General features: G+C 37.3%; 1 protein-coding gene across 1 annotated transcript in view; it reads right to left on the bottom strand.

Annotated features, from left to right (window-relative positions):
• LOC106867783 (GPI-anchor transamidase component PIGS) overlaps positions 1-17062 on the bottom strand; it is a 46813-nt gene that overhangs the window by 17343 nt on the left and 12408 nt on the right. The window contains exons 5-10 of the mRNA XM_089341526.1: positions 15721-15864; positions 13300-13409; positions 11130-11250; positions 7337-7398; positions 2735-2849; positions 863-952 (exon numbers count right to left, since the gene is read on the bottom strand). Of these exons, the coding sequence (XP_089197652.1) occupies positions 863-952; positions 2735-2849; positions 7337-7398; positions 11130-11250; positions 13300-13409; positions 15721-15864 (642 nt within the window). The remainder of the gene's footprint in view (positions 1-862; positions 953-2734; positions 2850-7336; positions 7399-11129; positions 11251-13299; positions 13410-15720; positions 15865-17062) is intronic.

The raw sequence follows: 17062 nt of genomic DNA, 5'->3' as shown, positions 1-17062 counted from the left end.
ACATATATATATATATATATATACATATATACTTAGATACATATATATACATCATATATATATATATATATATATATATATATATATACACACATATAAATATATATACACATACATACATATACAAATATAGATATATATACACATACATACCTATATATACAAAGATATATGTATACATACATACATGCATACATATACATACATACATACACATATATACATACACACACACATATACATACACACACACATATATATATATATATATATATATATATATATATATACAAATATGTATATATATATACATAAATATATATATATACAGATATATATATACATACATAAATATATATATATACATACATATACATATATCATCATCATCATCATCATCATCGTTTAACGTCCGCTTTCCATGCTAGCAACATATACATATATATATATATATATATATATATATGAGAGAGAGAGACACACACACCCACACACATAGAAATAGAGACTGTTTCTAGAAATTTCATTTCATTGCTAAGTACAACATTTCATTTTATATGATTTCAATTTCATAAAATATTATAGAAGCAAATCTTGATTTTTCGTTTCTTCTTCTAAAGTTTTAAGCTCTTATATATTTTTTGTCGTTTTCTGTTTTCTAAATCTCCCATGACAGGCCGCCTTCTGTTTCCAAGTTAAGTATAAACTAAATTGAATTACAGCTTCATTTTCAAATAAGTAAATGTATAACAAAACAAAATAAAGATTGATCTGATGAAAGTAATGCAGCAGTATTCGTATCTTGATATGAAAAGAATGAACTAATAACACAAGAGCAACAGAAGAAAACAGAGTTGTTTACCTTTGTTGTTTCTGATGTACATCGGGCTCTGGTCTCGCGTTGGTACATAAACAATGAAATTTAAATTGGGATTGTTGGAAGCTTGAAAACCTAGGGAAAAATATGCAAAAATTCATGAAATTAAGGATAATTATTTTCATAAAATTATGACTTTTTAAACTCTTAGCTTCGTTTTAAGAGATGAAAATTGTTTTTTAATACGCAGATTTACACTAAGCTTTGGTCTGTTTTGATCATATAATCAACAAGAATCTTATTATTGAAAGAATTCAAATATGGACAAATGGACTGCTGAAATCTACAAGTTTTCTTCACTCTCTCTCTCTCTGTTTATTTTCTCTATTCCTTTCTGTTGAAGAGCGTAGGCTCGAAACATAAAAGATTCTTTCATTTTTCCCAAGCATCAAACTAATACACCTGCTAGCTGTTCATACACCTGTCTTCATCTTTTGTTTCTCTGTAAATTTCAACTACTATTACTATTAGTTTAGAAGTAAAGGTTTCTGGTTCAAACAACAGGGAGTTCTCAATTTCTGAGCACCCAATTTATGAGTTCATATGTTTATGAAAATTTTCTATGGAAAAATAAAAAATTTGCTTTTTATTATTCTTTCGTAAACTTGTAGGTGTGGTTGTGCAGCTAAGAAGCTTGCTATGTTACTACATGGTTTCAGGTTCAGTCCCACTACACAGCACTAGGCTAACTATAGCCTTGTGAATGAATTTGATAGACAGAAAATGTGTGGAAGCCTGTCATATATATGTGTGTGTGCATGCATGCACATGTATCTGTGTGTGTGTGTGTGTGCATTTGTCCCAACCACCACCTAATTAAGGGTGTTGGTGTGTTTGCGTCCTCATGACTTAGCAGTCCAGCAAAAGGAACCAATAGAATAAGTACCAGTCTTTAAAAAAACAATAGGTACTGGGGTCAATTCATTCAACTAAAAATTCTTCAAGGCGGTGCCCCAGCATGGCCAGTCTTATGCCTGAAACAAAGCAACAAGATATTAAGATATTAAGATATTAAGATATTAAGATATTAAGGTCATCTAGTCTGAAACATGGAAATTTCTCCTAATTGACTTATGGAAAAAAATTTTACTTTTTTATTATTTTATTATTTCAACCAGCTTTGGTCAGCCTGGGGCTATAGTAGGGGGCACTTGCCCAAGGGGCAACACAGTGGGGCTAAACCTAGAACGAAGTGGTTGGGAAGCAAACTCTTTACTAATAATAATATTTTCAAATTCTTTTCCTTATTTGCCACCAGGACAGACGGCAGCAGCGGTAGTAGTGGTGGTGGTGGTGGTGGTGGTGGTGGTAGCGGTGGTGATGATGATGATGCTTGTGGTACTTTTTCTTAAATGACATCATCTTCCAACTGATAAGCTGACAATCATTAAAATGCATGAAACAAACATTCCGACCAAGTTATTTTAGGAGTAATTTTACCCTACATATAAATATGCTGATGTAGTCATCTGCTCTGAATATGAACACTAAAAGAATCAGTTACCACATGAAATTATAATTATTATTATTTTTTGTTGCTGTTATAGTTATTATTATCATTATTATTATGATTATAAATTTTTTGTTGCTGTTATAGTTATTATTATCATTATTATTATGATTATAAATTTTTTGTTGCTGTTATAGCTATTATTATTATTGTTGTTGTTGTTGTTGTTATTATTATAATTATTGTTGTTGTTGTTGTTATTATTATAATTATTGTTGTTGTTGTTGTTATTATTATAATTATTGTTGTTGTTGTTGTTGTTGTTGTTATTATTAAGAATTTTTTTTTATTATTGTTGTTGGTATCGTTTTCCGTTAAAAAACAAATGAAATAAAATGAATATTTACCAAGTTTGGTTTCTAATGGATTTATCATGTGAGGAAGGTTCTGCAGATCTAGAAAATGTTCTCCAGTATCATAATCTTTATGAGGTCTTATGTAAAACCCAGGATAGAATAATGTCTATGGCAAAGAAAAGAAACAAGAAGAAAGAATGTCAGTGAACAGAAAAATGATTTGGTGTAATAACAAAATGTTAAGCTGTCTGTCTGTCTGTGTGTGTGTGTGTGTTAGTATTTTGCTTAAGTATAACAAGACTAACAACCTGGTGTAGAACTCAATATACATATGTTTCAGAACATAATGTTTGGTGAGTGTAGAGTGGTTATAAGAAAAAGAAGAGATGACACTGAGAAAAACAAAGGTTATGTAATGCACTTCATTAGCTTACAGCTGTTTCTGCTATAAGATGTGGTGGGCTCTTAGTCGAGTAGCCAGATAAGATCCTAGACCTTCATCAGTGCCTTCAATATGAAGTGCACTTTATTTGGGAAAATTACATTTTTTGGAACATACAGGCATTTATGTTGATGCCTGTGGAAAAGTCTGACTAAATGTGCACTTCATATTCAAGGCTCTGCTGAAGCTATAGGATGTTATCCAGGTACCCAACTAAGAGTTCACTGCATCTTAGCAGAAACAGTGGTAAGTTAATGAAGTTCATAACATAACTTTTGTTTTTTCCGGTGTCAACTCTTTTTTCTGAAATATATATATATATATATATATATATATATATATATATATAATATAAACATAATTAAGGGATCAGCAACAGTTGCTTCACCACATACCGAAGTTTAGAAATAGCAGCTAAAGTGCTAAGACTCCAACAGATAGCAATACTTCTAACTTGCCTTTGTGAGTTACAACATATGTATATTGAGTTCTACACCAGGTTGTTAGTCTTGTTATACTTAAGCAAAATACTAACACACACACACACACACACACACAGACAGACAGCTTATCTGTTGGAGTCTTAGCACTTTAGCTGCTATTTCTAAACTTTGGTATGTGGTGAAGCAACTGTTGCTGATCCCTTAATTATGTTTGTAAATTTATAAGAACTTTTAAATAAGTTCTTCACCGATAATGGTGTTTACATACCGAAGTTGCTTGGTAAAAATTATTGATTATTAATTTATTAATAAATTAATATTTCTTTACCCTTTTATTTGTAATATATATATATATATATATATATATATATAATCATCATCATCATCATCGTTTAACGTCCGCTTTCCATGCTAGCATGGGTTGGAGGATTTGACTGAGGACTGATGGACCAGGAAGTGACACCAGGTTCCAATGTGATTTGGCAGATCGTTGTCAGTGCCGATGGGCTGGCTCCTGTGCAGGTGGCACGTAAAACACACCATTTCGGCATGGCCATCACCAGTTCCGCCTAACTGGCCCTCGTGCCAGTGGCACGTAAAACACCCACTATACTCTCGGAGTAGTTGGCGTTAAGAAGGGCATCCAGCTGTAAAACCTCTGCCATATATATATGTATATATATGTGCTGTGCGTGAGAAGACCCGGCAAGCCAAGTAAGATCGTTGCCAGTGCCCCTGGACTGGTTCTTGTGCGGGTGGCACATGAGATGCACCATTTTGAGCGTGGCCGTTGCCAGTACCGCCTGACTGGCTCCCGTAGGATTTTCGAGCGAGATCGTTGCCAGTGGCCCTGGACTGGCTTGTGCGGGTGGCACATAAAAGACACCATTTTGAGCGTGGCCGTTTTCGTGCGGGTGACACGTAAAAGCACCCACTACACTCTCTGAGTGGTTGGCGTTAGGAAGGGCATCCAGCTGTAGAAACTCTGCCAAATTAGACTGGAGCCTGGTGTTGCCATCCGGTTTCACCAGTCCTCAGTTAAATCGTCCAACCCATGCTAGCATGGAAAGCGGACGTTAAACGATGATGATGATGATGATGATGATGATATATATATATATATATATATATATATATATACGCATATCATCATTATCATCATTTGACATCCGCTTTCCATGCTAGCATGGGTTGGACGGCTTGACTAAGGAGTGGCAAGCCAGATGGCTGCACCAGGCTCCAATCTGATCTGGCAGAGTTTCTACAGCTGGATGCCCTTCCTAACGCAAACCACTCCGAGAGTTTAGTGGGTGCTTTTACATGCCACTGGCACAAGGGCCAGTCAGGTGGTACTGGCAACAGCCATGCTCAAAACAGTGTCTTTTATGTGCCACCTGCACAGAAGCCAGTCCAGCGGCACTGGCAATGACCTCACTCAAATATTTTTCACGTGTCACCGGCAAAACTGCCAGTAAGGCGATGCTGGTAATGATCACGCTCGAATGGTGCTTTTTACATACCACCGGCACGGAAGCCAGTCAGTGGCTCTGGCAACAATCATGCTCGGATGGTGCTCTTAGCGCTCCACTAGCACAGATACCAGTCATCGAATTTGATTTCAATTTTGATTTCACTTGTCTCAACAGGTCTTCGCAAGCAGAGTTTAGTGTCCAATGAAGAAAAGGTATGCATAAGTGTGCTGGTTACACCCCTGGTATAAGCTACGGGTCCATGATTGCATGGTTTAGTGAAGGTGCATGGCATAATGTTTAGGGTGTTGCATTCATGATTGTGAGACTGTGGGTTCAATTTCCAGACCGGGCATTAAGATGTGTTCATGAGCAAAGTACTTCATTTCACATTGCTCTGCTATGTGCCACCAGCATGGATGCCAGTCAGCCAGCAGTGGCATCGGCTATGCTCGAATGGGTGCTTTTTACATGCCACCGATGCGGGTGCCAGTCAAGTGGTACTAGCTTCAGCCATGACTACAATTTCACTTGGTTCAACAGGTCATCACAAGCACAGCATATTGCCTGACAATTGAAGGGTACTTTTAAATGGGCCAGTTATGTCACACTGGCATCGGCCATGATTACGATCTCACTTGGCTTGCCAGGTCTTCTCAAACACGGCATATCTCTAAAGATCTCAGTCACTTGTCATGGCCTCTGTGAGGCCCAACGTCTGTAGGTCATGCTTCACTACCTCATCACATGTCTTTGTAAGTCAATCTCTTCCACAGTTCCCCTCCACATGCATCATATGACCATACCAGCAGAGTCATCTCTCTTGCACACCACATCTGATGCTTCTTATATCCAACTTTTCACTTAGGGCACTTACACTCTATCGTGTGTGCACAGACATTACACATCCAGCAGAGCATACTGGCTTCAGTTCTTTCAAGCATATATATATAATACACACACACACACACACACACATGAATACTAAAAGAATTTCATATATATACACAGGGTGTGGTGAATATATTGTCATCTAAATTACGCAAAAATGAAAATAACACTGACATCTCATTTTAACAGATATATTTACCAAAGTTATATAGAAATATCTTGAAATACTAAAACGTAAATTTATTCAATAAAATCGGCATTGGCATCAACCACAGCCCCCAGAAGACTTCGGAATCTCCTGCAATTCTTCTGGACAGTCTCCTTGTTTAAGTTGATGAATGCTGCCATAATCCTTGTCTTCAATTCATCTTTGGTGTTATAAGGAGTTTTGTAAGTCTCTTGCTCAACTGTGCCCCACACATAATAATCAAGGGGGTTGCAGTTTGGGAGTTAGGTGACCAGATGTTAGGGGTGATGTGGCTACAGAAATTGTCTGACAGCCATGGCTGAGTTCTCCTGCTTGTGTATGGCATGGTGCAGAGTCTTGTTGCCAGACATAGGGTCTTCCAGCAACCACCCTTTTGACCCAGGCCAGGACTGCCTCCTCCAGACACTTGATGTTGGCCTTTGTGTTGAGTCTGAGATCATGTGGGAAGATGAATGGCAGCATAACGTCGCCATCATTAGTGATCACTCTAAACACTATGATATTAACTGGATGTTTGATTTTTATCACTCTCGGTACATGTCCTCAGACTGCACTGTCCTCAGATTGACACCCACTTACTTACTTTTATATATATATATATATATATATATATATATATATATATATATAATAATAATAATATTAGGGATAAAAATCCAAAATTACAGGTAAAAACTCAATTAAAATCAATTTATTAAAAATTAAAATTAAGTTTCACAGTATTAAATATATATGGCGTTAGGAAGGGCATCCAGCTGTAGAAACTCTGCCAAATTTAGATTGGAGCCTGGTGTTGCCATCCGGTTTCACCAGTCCTCAGTCAAATCGTCCAACCCATGGAAAGCGGACGTTAAATGATGATGATGATATATAGTTTTAGGGATTTTCATCTATGAGTTCATGAACCTTGGTTCTTTTCCCTAAAACTATATATATATATATATATATATATATATATATATATATATATATATATATATATATATAAATATATACACACACACACACACACATACATGTGTGTGTGTATTATATGGTAAATGAACAAAGATATATATGCTTGTGTGAAAATGTGCTAAGCATATGCATCTATAAAATAGTCAGTGATGACAATGAAATACAAAGTATTGTAAAAGATTTCCAGATTAATACAGGACCCTGCTGACAAACAAAATATCTGTAAAGAATAAGATTTTTCACCTGAGATTTTACTTTGATATCCACATAATCCTTTAGCTTGTCCAACAGGGGTTGCAGGTACACTGAGAATGAAATAAAGCAGAAATATTAGAATTGTCTGTTGTAGCAATATAAAGAGAAACAAATGAATTAAAGAATATAATCTACCCTCTGATTTCTGGCCTTGTATTTGAGTCACAAATTATTGTTATTGGTCAAGAAATTAACATGAGGATCAGACATCCAAACTAGATGTTTTACTATATCTTGCCCAAGGATCAGTGACCCAAACATTGAATTCTGTTTTGATTTGTTGTTAAATATACATATATATGTTCCCCCGTCTATACATCTATGTACAAATAGATGGGAAAATGTATGTATTGTGTGATAATTGTAAATGAGTAAATGGGTGTCATTATCATACAAACAGTGTCATCTGTTTCCAATCTTCCATAAAAACATGTCTGGGCATGAGGAAATATTAGCTTCTTTGGATAAAGGTGAAGGTTGGTTCCAAGAAGGGCATCTGGCTACAGAAAATCTGCCTCAACGAATTCTGTCTGAGCCAGGAAAGCTTGAAAAAGTGAATGCTAAAGCTATGATGATGACATGTAAAACACAAAAAACTCAGGGGTTTATAAAGGTCACAAGCACAGTCCCATCCTCTAAGCAAATCAATAAAAAAGATTTGTAATGTAAGCTCAGGACCAACAAGACAGCATCTATTCAGTCACTTGACTGGCTAGCAATAACTGCAAACTCTTCCTTCAAATTGCTGCTAGCAATTTAAGTAAGGAAAATATATATTGGGTTTTGTAACTCTACATATAACCCTATAAAGATGGGGTGATCAGAAGAGGAATACCTTTCATGATAGGACTGCTCAATCAGTGCAGAAATAATGTTAAACAACAACAATAATCTTCCTGCCAATTTACAAATTACATTCTTACTGAAATGTAATAACTGTAGGAATGTTACTGATCTAGTAATCATTGTTTTCTAAAGAATTTAGAAACAAATATGCCATTTTTATGTAACATATAACAGTAATAAGGATATATAAATTACATACGAGCTTGAACTGAGAACAACAGTGGTGGAGAAGTACATAATCGATTGAATATCTCCCTACAGTGGTGGAGAAGTACATAATCGATTGAATATCCCCCTACATATTTCATTTTCTCAATGTCAATCTCTGTGGATTTGAACTCGTGATGTAAAGGGAGATAACTGCACATCACAAAGCATTATCGTCTGCTGCTCTTCCAATTATACCATCGATCACTGTACACAAAATGATGACGATTCATACATTGACACAATGTATCAATCTTGTAGAACAGTGTAGTACAGTTGACTGAATGCAATCCTGGTACATTACTGGTATGAGGTTTGCACAGATTTCAACTCAATTAAATTGAACCAAATTTTACATGGTTCTTTATTGCTTCACACTTACAGCATGGAAGGTGTTTATAAGCCATTTAAAAACACACAAAAACCGTTAGATTCACATCAACATTTAGATTTAATTTGTCAAAATATTTTCATCGCTTTTCACTACGACCTTTTCACAGACAAAATTCTGTACTGTCAGTGAATGGGTTGTGGTCTCAAAGTGACGAAAATATTTTGACAAATTAAATTTAAATGTTGAAGTGCATTTAACGGTTTTTGTGTGTTTTTAAATGGCTTATAAACACCTTCCACGCTGCAATTGTTTTCGTTTCAGCACACATTCTCAGATCAAGCCATTTGCTATGCAAGTTCATCTCTGTAATTTATCGCTTCAGCTATTCCAATAACAATAACGATTTCTTACATTGGCATACAGCCACAAATTTACGTAAGAGAACAGGTAGCGTGGGTACACTCTGTCAGTCTCAGAGATGAACATTCTGTAGTTATTAACATGTAAGTGGGTGAGTATTCCTTAAACATACATACCCTTAATGCAGTTATCATACCAAATCAGCTGACAAAGGTAGATGATTGGATAACTGCACAATCCAAGAAGAGAAAGCAAGAGGCAGAGAGAAAGGTAAACCTAGTAGTAGGGTGGCACTATTTATAAAACCCCAAGAGATGAAAGGATTTGAACTCAAAACACAGAGAAGTGGAACCAATAAAGTAAAGTATTTTGTTTGTTGCTCTAGCAATTATTCTACCACCTTGCTACTTTGGGAGAGAAGTATAGTAATCATCGTCATCATTTACTGTCCATTTGCCATACTTGCATGGCTTGGACGATTTGACAGGAGCTGCACCAAGTTCCATTCTTTTAGCATGGTTTCTACAGATGGATGGCCCTTTCTAATGCCAACCACTTTACAGAGTGTACTGGGTGGTTTTCATGTGGCACCAGCACCAAGGGTCACCAAGTACCTTGCACGACAATAAAAAACAAAATTCATTCCACTAACATCTCTCAACGTTTTTCACTCAACATGAAAATAATACAGATCAGCCATTTGCAATATCTACCAACATTACATATCTTTCCAGAGTACAGTAGACTGATGACATCCAAAATTGGTAGAGTATGAGCCAAAATGATGAAAGTGATTTAGTTACATCCCTTTTCAGGTTCATACTGTGTTCAAATCCAACCATGATCAACTTTGCCCTTCATTCTTCCTGGGGTAATAAAATAATACCAGTCAAGTATACCAGAGTCAATTAACTCAACCACAGCCATCCTGCCAAACTTTGCAGCCTTGTATCAATGTAATAAATCCCTACATGCCCCACCAATGCAGACCCCTTTCCAGTATATAATTAAAATTCATATTCTTCAAGATTATATAAGGTGGAATTGGTAAGGCTTTGCAGGACATTTTTTACCTTTTACATTCAATACAACTTTTCTTTTGATGCCTCCACCAGTCAATAAATACGAGTTCTGTTACTCTTTACTCTTTACTCTTTTACTTGTTTCAGTCATTTGACTGTGGCCATGCTGGAGCACCGCCTTTAGTTGAGCAAATTGACCCCAGGACTTATTCTTTGTAAGCCGAGTACTTATTCTATCAGTTTCTTTTGTCGAACCTCTAAGTTACGGGGACGTAAACACACCAGCATCAGTTGTCAAGCGATGTGGGAGGAGGGACTACTAAGTTGTTTTTTTTTTGCTTTTAAAAGGATCCAAGGACTTGTTACCTAATTGTGTTGCGTTTGTAGCAGACACTGCCAAAGAAGACCACAGACATCATCAGCTTATGCAAGGTGAAGACCCCAAAAAAGGGTCCAGTAAGGAAAAGAATGATGAGTGAAGATCTCTTCCAACTCTCAATAAAGAAATGCAAACAATGTCTGTGTAAAATGTGCAAATATAGGTGCAGGCATGGCTGTATGGTTAAGAAGTGCGCTTCCCAACCACATGGCTCCAGGTTCAGTCCCACTACATGGCACCTTGGGCAATTGTCTTCTACAATAGCCTCAAGCCAACCAAAGCCTTGTGCATGGATTTGGTAGATGGAAACTGAAAGAAGCCTATCATACGTGTGTGTATGCGTGCGTGTGCATACCTTTGTCTCTCGACACCACTTAATAACCAGTGTTGGTGTGTTTATGTCCTTGTAATCTGGCAGTTCAGCAAACAAGGCTGACAGAATAAGTTCGAGGCTTAACAACAAAGTAAGTACTGAAGCCAATTCATTCAACTAAAATTCGAGGTGATGCCCCAGCATGGCCACAGTCTAATGGTTGAAACAAGCAAAAGATAAAAGATATAAATCACGTATAAGGAGCAAGTTAGCAACACAAACTGAATATGAACAAGTAAAAAAAAAATGTAGGGCCTTACAGCGAACACCTTCCTCCATGTCCCATCGAGCATCAATGATATCTGGTTGTCGACTGAATAGTGTGAATGTAATGTCATAATGGGTGTGAAACCGCAGTGATCGCATGCTTTCTTTGTCAGGCTGGAAACAGAACAGGAGAAACTTTTTATTTTCGTGTTACCAACGTAGAGGTAGATAGACTCAGTTATTGGCATTATTTTAACTACAAAAAGGCAGCGAGCTGGCAGAATCGTTAGCACACCGGGCAAAATGTTTAGCGGTATTTCATCTGCTACTACATTCTGAATTCAAATTCTGCTGTGGTCAACTTTCATCTTTTCGAGTACTGGGGTCGATGTAATTGACTCTCCCCCTCGCCCAAATTTCAGGCCTTGTGCCTATAACAGAAAGGATTATTTTAATTACAAAAAGGCAGAGAGCTGGCAGAATCGTTAGCACGACGGGCAAAATGCTTAGCGGTATTTCATCTGCCGCTACATTCTGAGTTCAAATTCTGCAGAGGTTGGCTTTGCTTTCATCTTTTCGAGGTCGATGAATTAAGTACCAGTCAAGTACTGGGGTCAATGTAATCGACTTTCCCCCTCCCCCAAATTTCAAGCCTTGTGCCTATAACAGAAAGGAATATTTTAATTACAAAAAACGCAAACATATTACTACATAGGTGCAGGCATAGCCACATGGTTAAGAAGTTTGCTTCACAACTATGTAGTTTCAGGTTCAATTCTGATGTATGACACTAAGAAACTGTCTTCTATAGCCCCAAGCTAACTAAAGAATTTAAGAGACAAAAATTCATTATACAGAAATTTCACTAAACTCTCCAATAGTATAGGACAATCAGTAAGTCGTAATAATAGGACTCAGAGTTTCAAATGCCAGAGCTAAGAGCTACGACGCATTTTTGTTGGCTATTTTGACAATAGATGATATGAAAAAGAAAAAAAAACTTTGAATAAAAGGGAAGTTACTCTAATAGGCAGGAAAATTATAAAAGATATAAAATAAAAATTATAAAAAATACATGCAACCATATTCTCACAATACATATAAAGTACTCATCGGAGTCCTATTATGACAACTTACTGATCGTCCTATACTATACATATCTAAATTCTTGTATTTACCTAATATCGAGGTCTCATTCCTTTGTTGTCATTTTATTATTATTATTAATATATATATATATATATATACACACACATACAACAGGCTTCTTTCAGTTTCCATCTACCAAATCCACTCACAAGGCTTTGGTCAGCCCGAGGCTGCAACAGAAGACACTTGCCCAAGGTGCCACACAGTGAGACTGAACCCGGAATCATGTGGTTGGGAAGCAAGTTTCCTACCATACAGCCACACTTGCACGCACACACACACACACACACACACACACACACACATATAAATACACATACACACACATACACAACAGGCTTCCATACAGTTTCTGTCAACTAATTTCACAAGTCTTTGGTCAGCCCGAGGCTGCAGCAGAAGAACATTTGCCAAAGGTGCCATACAGTGGGACTGAACCTGGAACCAATGTGGTTGCAAAGCAAGTTTCTTAACCACACAGTTGAGAATGAAAAAAGATAAAACACAAGCTATTAAGTCACTTGTAAAACAAAAAAGTTGGAAAAAGCACATTATGAATAAGAGAACTCCAAACATGATTAAGAGATCATCACAATGATGAGTAAATGGATATTTATATAACTAATAATGGAGTTTCACAGATCTTAATGAACTAAGAAAGGAGACTTCACAAAGACTCCTCAGTCAGTAAGACTTAACTTTATAATAGAAAAAAACCCAACTGTTATATGGCAAAATTTCATTTTTATCGTCATCGTCATTTTGATCATGATTTAACATCCGTTGACCATGCCGGCATGGGTTGGATGGCTTGACTGGGTTGGCACACTGGAAGGCTGCACCAGACTCCAGTCTGATCTGGCATGGTTTTCTACACCTGGATCAGACTGGAGTCTTGTGCAGCCTTCCAGCGTGCCAACCCAGCCAAACCATTCAACCCATGGACAACAGACATTAAATGATGATGATGATGATGATGATTAAAAAAAAATGTTATGAAGGTCAGAAATATGGTATGCATAAGCTTTAAGAGAATACAATAGAAATAAGTAAATGTAAAAGAACATGGTATACCTTGAGTTGCTTAAGACCGGCACTAGCCTCGTAGAGTCTTTCAAGTGGATGATGGCGACTAAGAACATTGTGGAACAATCTGGCTATCTTAGCACTTGACCCTACAACATCTAAAAGTGAAAAAGAAAATACTGTTTTAATTTTTTACCCAACAATTAACCTTTATTACACTGCATTTTTTTTTTCTAAACTTCTTTCCCCTGCCACTACCCTGCAACCTCAGGTCAGAGAACTCATATGGTAACTTGATGGACCTACAGTATGCTAAAGGTTAATCACAAGATTAGTGAATTCAGAATTAGTAAATTCCTTTTTGTACGGAGAAGTGTGTAGGAAGACCATCATTAATCTTTTGTTACCATATTTCTGTTGAAATACATTACTTTCATCATCATCATCATCGTTTAATGTCCGCTTTCCATGCTAGCATGGGTTGGACGGTTTGACTGAGGACTGACGAACCAGATGGCTGCACCAGGCTCCAATCTGATCTGGCAGAGTTTCTACAGCTGTATGCCCTTCCTAATGCCAACCACCCCGAGAGTTAATTTTGAAAATAAGTAAGAATTTGGTACAATGACTTACATTATTAAGCTGGTGCTTGGAACATGAATTAACACAAGATTTTGATGGAAGGCTTTAATTTATATCACTTTAAATAGAAAGTTTGTAACACAGAATAAGGAGCAGCCTCGAGATATCAAAAGATTTAATTCCATTTGGTGCTGATGCCACATAAAAAGCACCCGGTAGACTCTATAAAGTGGTTGGCATTAGGAAGGGCATCCAGTTATAGAAACCATGCCAAACCAGATTAAGGAACCTAGGGTAGCCCATGGCCTAGCCAGCTCCTGTCAAACAGTGCAACCCATGCCAGCATGGGAAACAAACATTAAATGATGATGATGTTGTTGTTGTTGTCTAACCCCAAAAGTCAAGCAAATCTAGGATCAAAGTTATTCCAACCATGACTGAGCCACCTGTTTAGTGGGTACCTCAAGCTACATTCTTCAAATGTCATTCCCTTTATTTGGCTGGATGTGTTTGAGGGAGATATGGCTACTATTTCCGGCAGGTTTGACAACCACATAGAGACACTCTTGGTGCCTTGTAATTCTCAATGTCGGATAAGAAGATAATAATTCTCTCCTTAAAAAGTATCACACAAGATAACTAAAGCTAGTCTTCCAATCTATAATAAATACTTAGTGTTATTTTTAACCAGGGACTGTGTTGACCTGCAGCAAGAATATGTACATGTGACTACACACAAGGCTGTAACACAGAAAACTAGAGAAAAAAAACAACTTAGAAGTGATTCTCTCCCCTTTAAGCACATAACATCTCTCTTCCTTCCTCTCTTTCTCTTTTACTGTTCTAGCAGTCTCTATTGAACAAAAAGCTTTTATTTTTAATGTTACTAATTTAAAATCTAATTATGGGTCAATATAAACAATATATTGTTGTTATCAGCACTGATCAAGTAGGCTTATAATGATTAAAGGTGTTCCACCCATGACCAATTCATTTTTTTATACAATTATCACTACATTTTCCAATGTGTCCTTCTTTCCTTTCAGATGAAAAGTTTGATTTGAGGATAATATGGCTGCTGTTTTTAAAGGGTTGACAACCTGCAGAGATGCTACCCATTGGCTCCTTCATTTACTATCCATATTTCCATGCTTGCATGGGTTAGGTGGAATTAGTCGAGGCAGATTTTTCTACAGCTGGAAGCTCTCTCTGTCGCCAACCCTCACCTGTTTCCAAGCCAAGTAATATTTTCCCACTTGGCCAGATATGTTTTTCACAGATTAGAAATGAACGGAGGTAATGACCAAGACCTTTGGCATTATGTCATGCTTGAGAAGAAGACCCATCAAACTGAGCAAAATCGCAGTTGTGGCAGATACTGGTGTCACGCAATTGGCAACCGTGCTGGTGGCACATAAAAGTATCCCAGTGTCACGCAAATGGCACCTGTGCTGGTGGCACATAAAAGCATCCATTACACTCTCAGGGGAGTGGTCGGCATTAGGAAGGGCATCCAACTGTAGAAAACCATGTCAAGTCAGACTGGAGTCTGGTGCAGCCTTCCAGCATGCCATCTAACTCATGCCAGCATGGACAACAGACATTAAATGATGATGATGAAGATGATGATGATGTTGCTCCAGTTTACCCAGCTGGTAAAATTAGGAATCCCGCAATGGACTGATGTCCTATCCAGAGGAAGACATACACCAGAGAAACCAGGAAGCAAGCCTTATGCTCCCTAAAAGACTAATGTGGACTAACTATAGTCATTAGACTGCAGCCATGCTAGGGCATTGTTTTAAGTTACATAGACGCATATTTCACAGTAGCAGCAAAGAAGAAAATGGTTAAGCAAACAAACAAATTAAAAAGAATTTGTGTTACCTTTTGGTATTGAACAAACAAAGATGACATTGAACTGTCCTAAGTAAGGTGTGTTCTCTTTCAGCGGATGGTCATCAGGTAGCAAAATTACATGATATCCTGAAGATTGTGTAAACAGAACTTCTCCTAACTTGCTGTCAGCATCTGCAAAACAAGGTGAAATGTAATCAATAGCAGATAAAAAAAAGAACCAGGCAGAAAATTTACATGTCTGTGATAATGCTGTTTAGCCCCAGGTGAGCCACAATTGAGCAGACTATGATCAAAATCATTCAAGCCATGATGACCAGCAGGTCTTGAAAGAAAAATCTTCAGGTACAATGAATGAGGGGGTGCTGAAAAGTTCCCGGCTTTGGGTAAAAGAAAATACGGGATTAGTTCTGGCTTTGGGTAAAAGAAAATGGATCTAGTACTTATTCTATCGGTCTCTTTTGCTGAACCGCTAACTTACGGGGACGTAAACACACCACCATCGGTTGTCAAGAGTTGTTGGGGGGGACAAACACAGACACACACATACATATATATATACATATATACAACGGGCTTCTTTCAGTTTCCGTCTACCAAATCCACTCACAAGGCTTTGGTCGGCCCGAGGCTATAGTAGAAGACACTTGCCCAAGGTGCCACGCAGTGGGAATGAACCCGGAACCATGTGGTTGGTAAGCAAGCTACTTACCACAACCACTCCAAGATTTTTTTCTTTTTTTAGCAAACTGTCACTTGTTTACACATAAACGTAATTATTTATTGTTAGTATCAAGGTAAAGTAGAGACATCAAAGCAGTCAAGTTTATTGTACTGCAATATTCCCCTTCCCCCCACTAAGAATTCAATTTTAACCACACTTAACTTCCATTATGCACCTACTAATAACCAGCTGTTGCCTTTTAACTAACTCCTTCACCAGCCACATTTCTAGACATTGATCTATTACCTTCCTTCTCCTCCTCTTTAAACTTTTATGTCAATTCATTGCTCTAAACTGACACACTTTTTCCAATGATCTGCTCCAGCGACTGGGCACTTCAATTACTGGTAACACATTAAAATCAGTCCTTCTCTCCACACAAACCACACACATATAGAAACTGGACTTTCACTGGACTTTCTTTTCCTTAGGATGTTACACTCTGGCAAAAAAAAGTATACCTGATTTACGGCAACTTTTATACCTGTACAAATGGAAGTACACTTTGGTAAAATGTAGACAGCATTCAATTCAAGTTTCATGCATGATAAGCAAACATAATATCAAGGCCTCAGCTAACAACCACACCTTTCAATAGAGGCAGAGAATGAAAACACAGGGGTGCCATCTGCATGAAAAATACTAGTT

This window comes from Octopus bimaculoides, chromosome 2 (genome assembly GCF_046866305.1).
Source record: "Octopus bimaculoides isolate indiv1 chromosome 2, ASM4686630v1, whole genome shotgun sequence".
Lineage (NCBI taxonomy): Eukaryota > Metazoa > Mollusca > Cephalopoda > Octopoda > Octopodidae > Octopus > Octopus bimaculoides.
The sequence above is the reverse complement of the archived record's forward strand: the minus strand, read 5'-3'. Positions and strand labels throughout refer to the sequence as shown.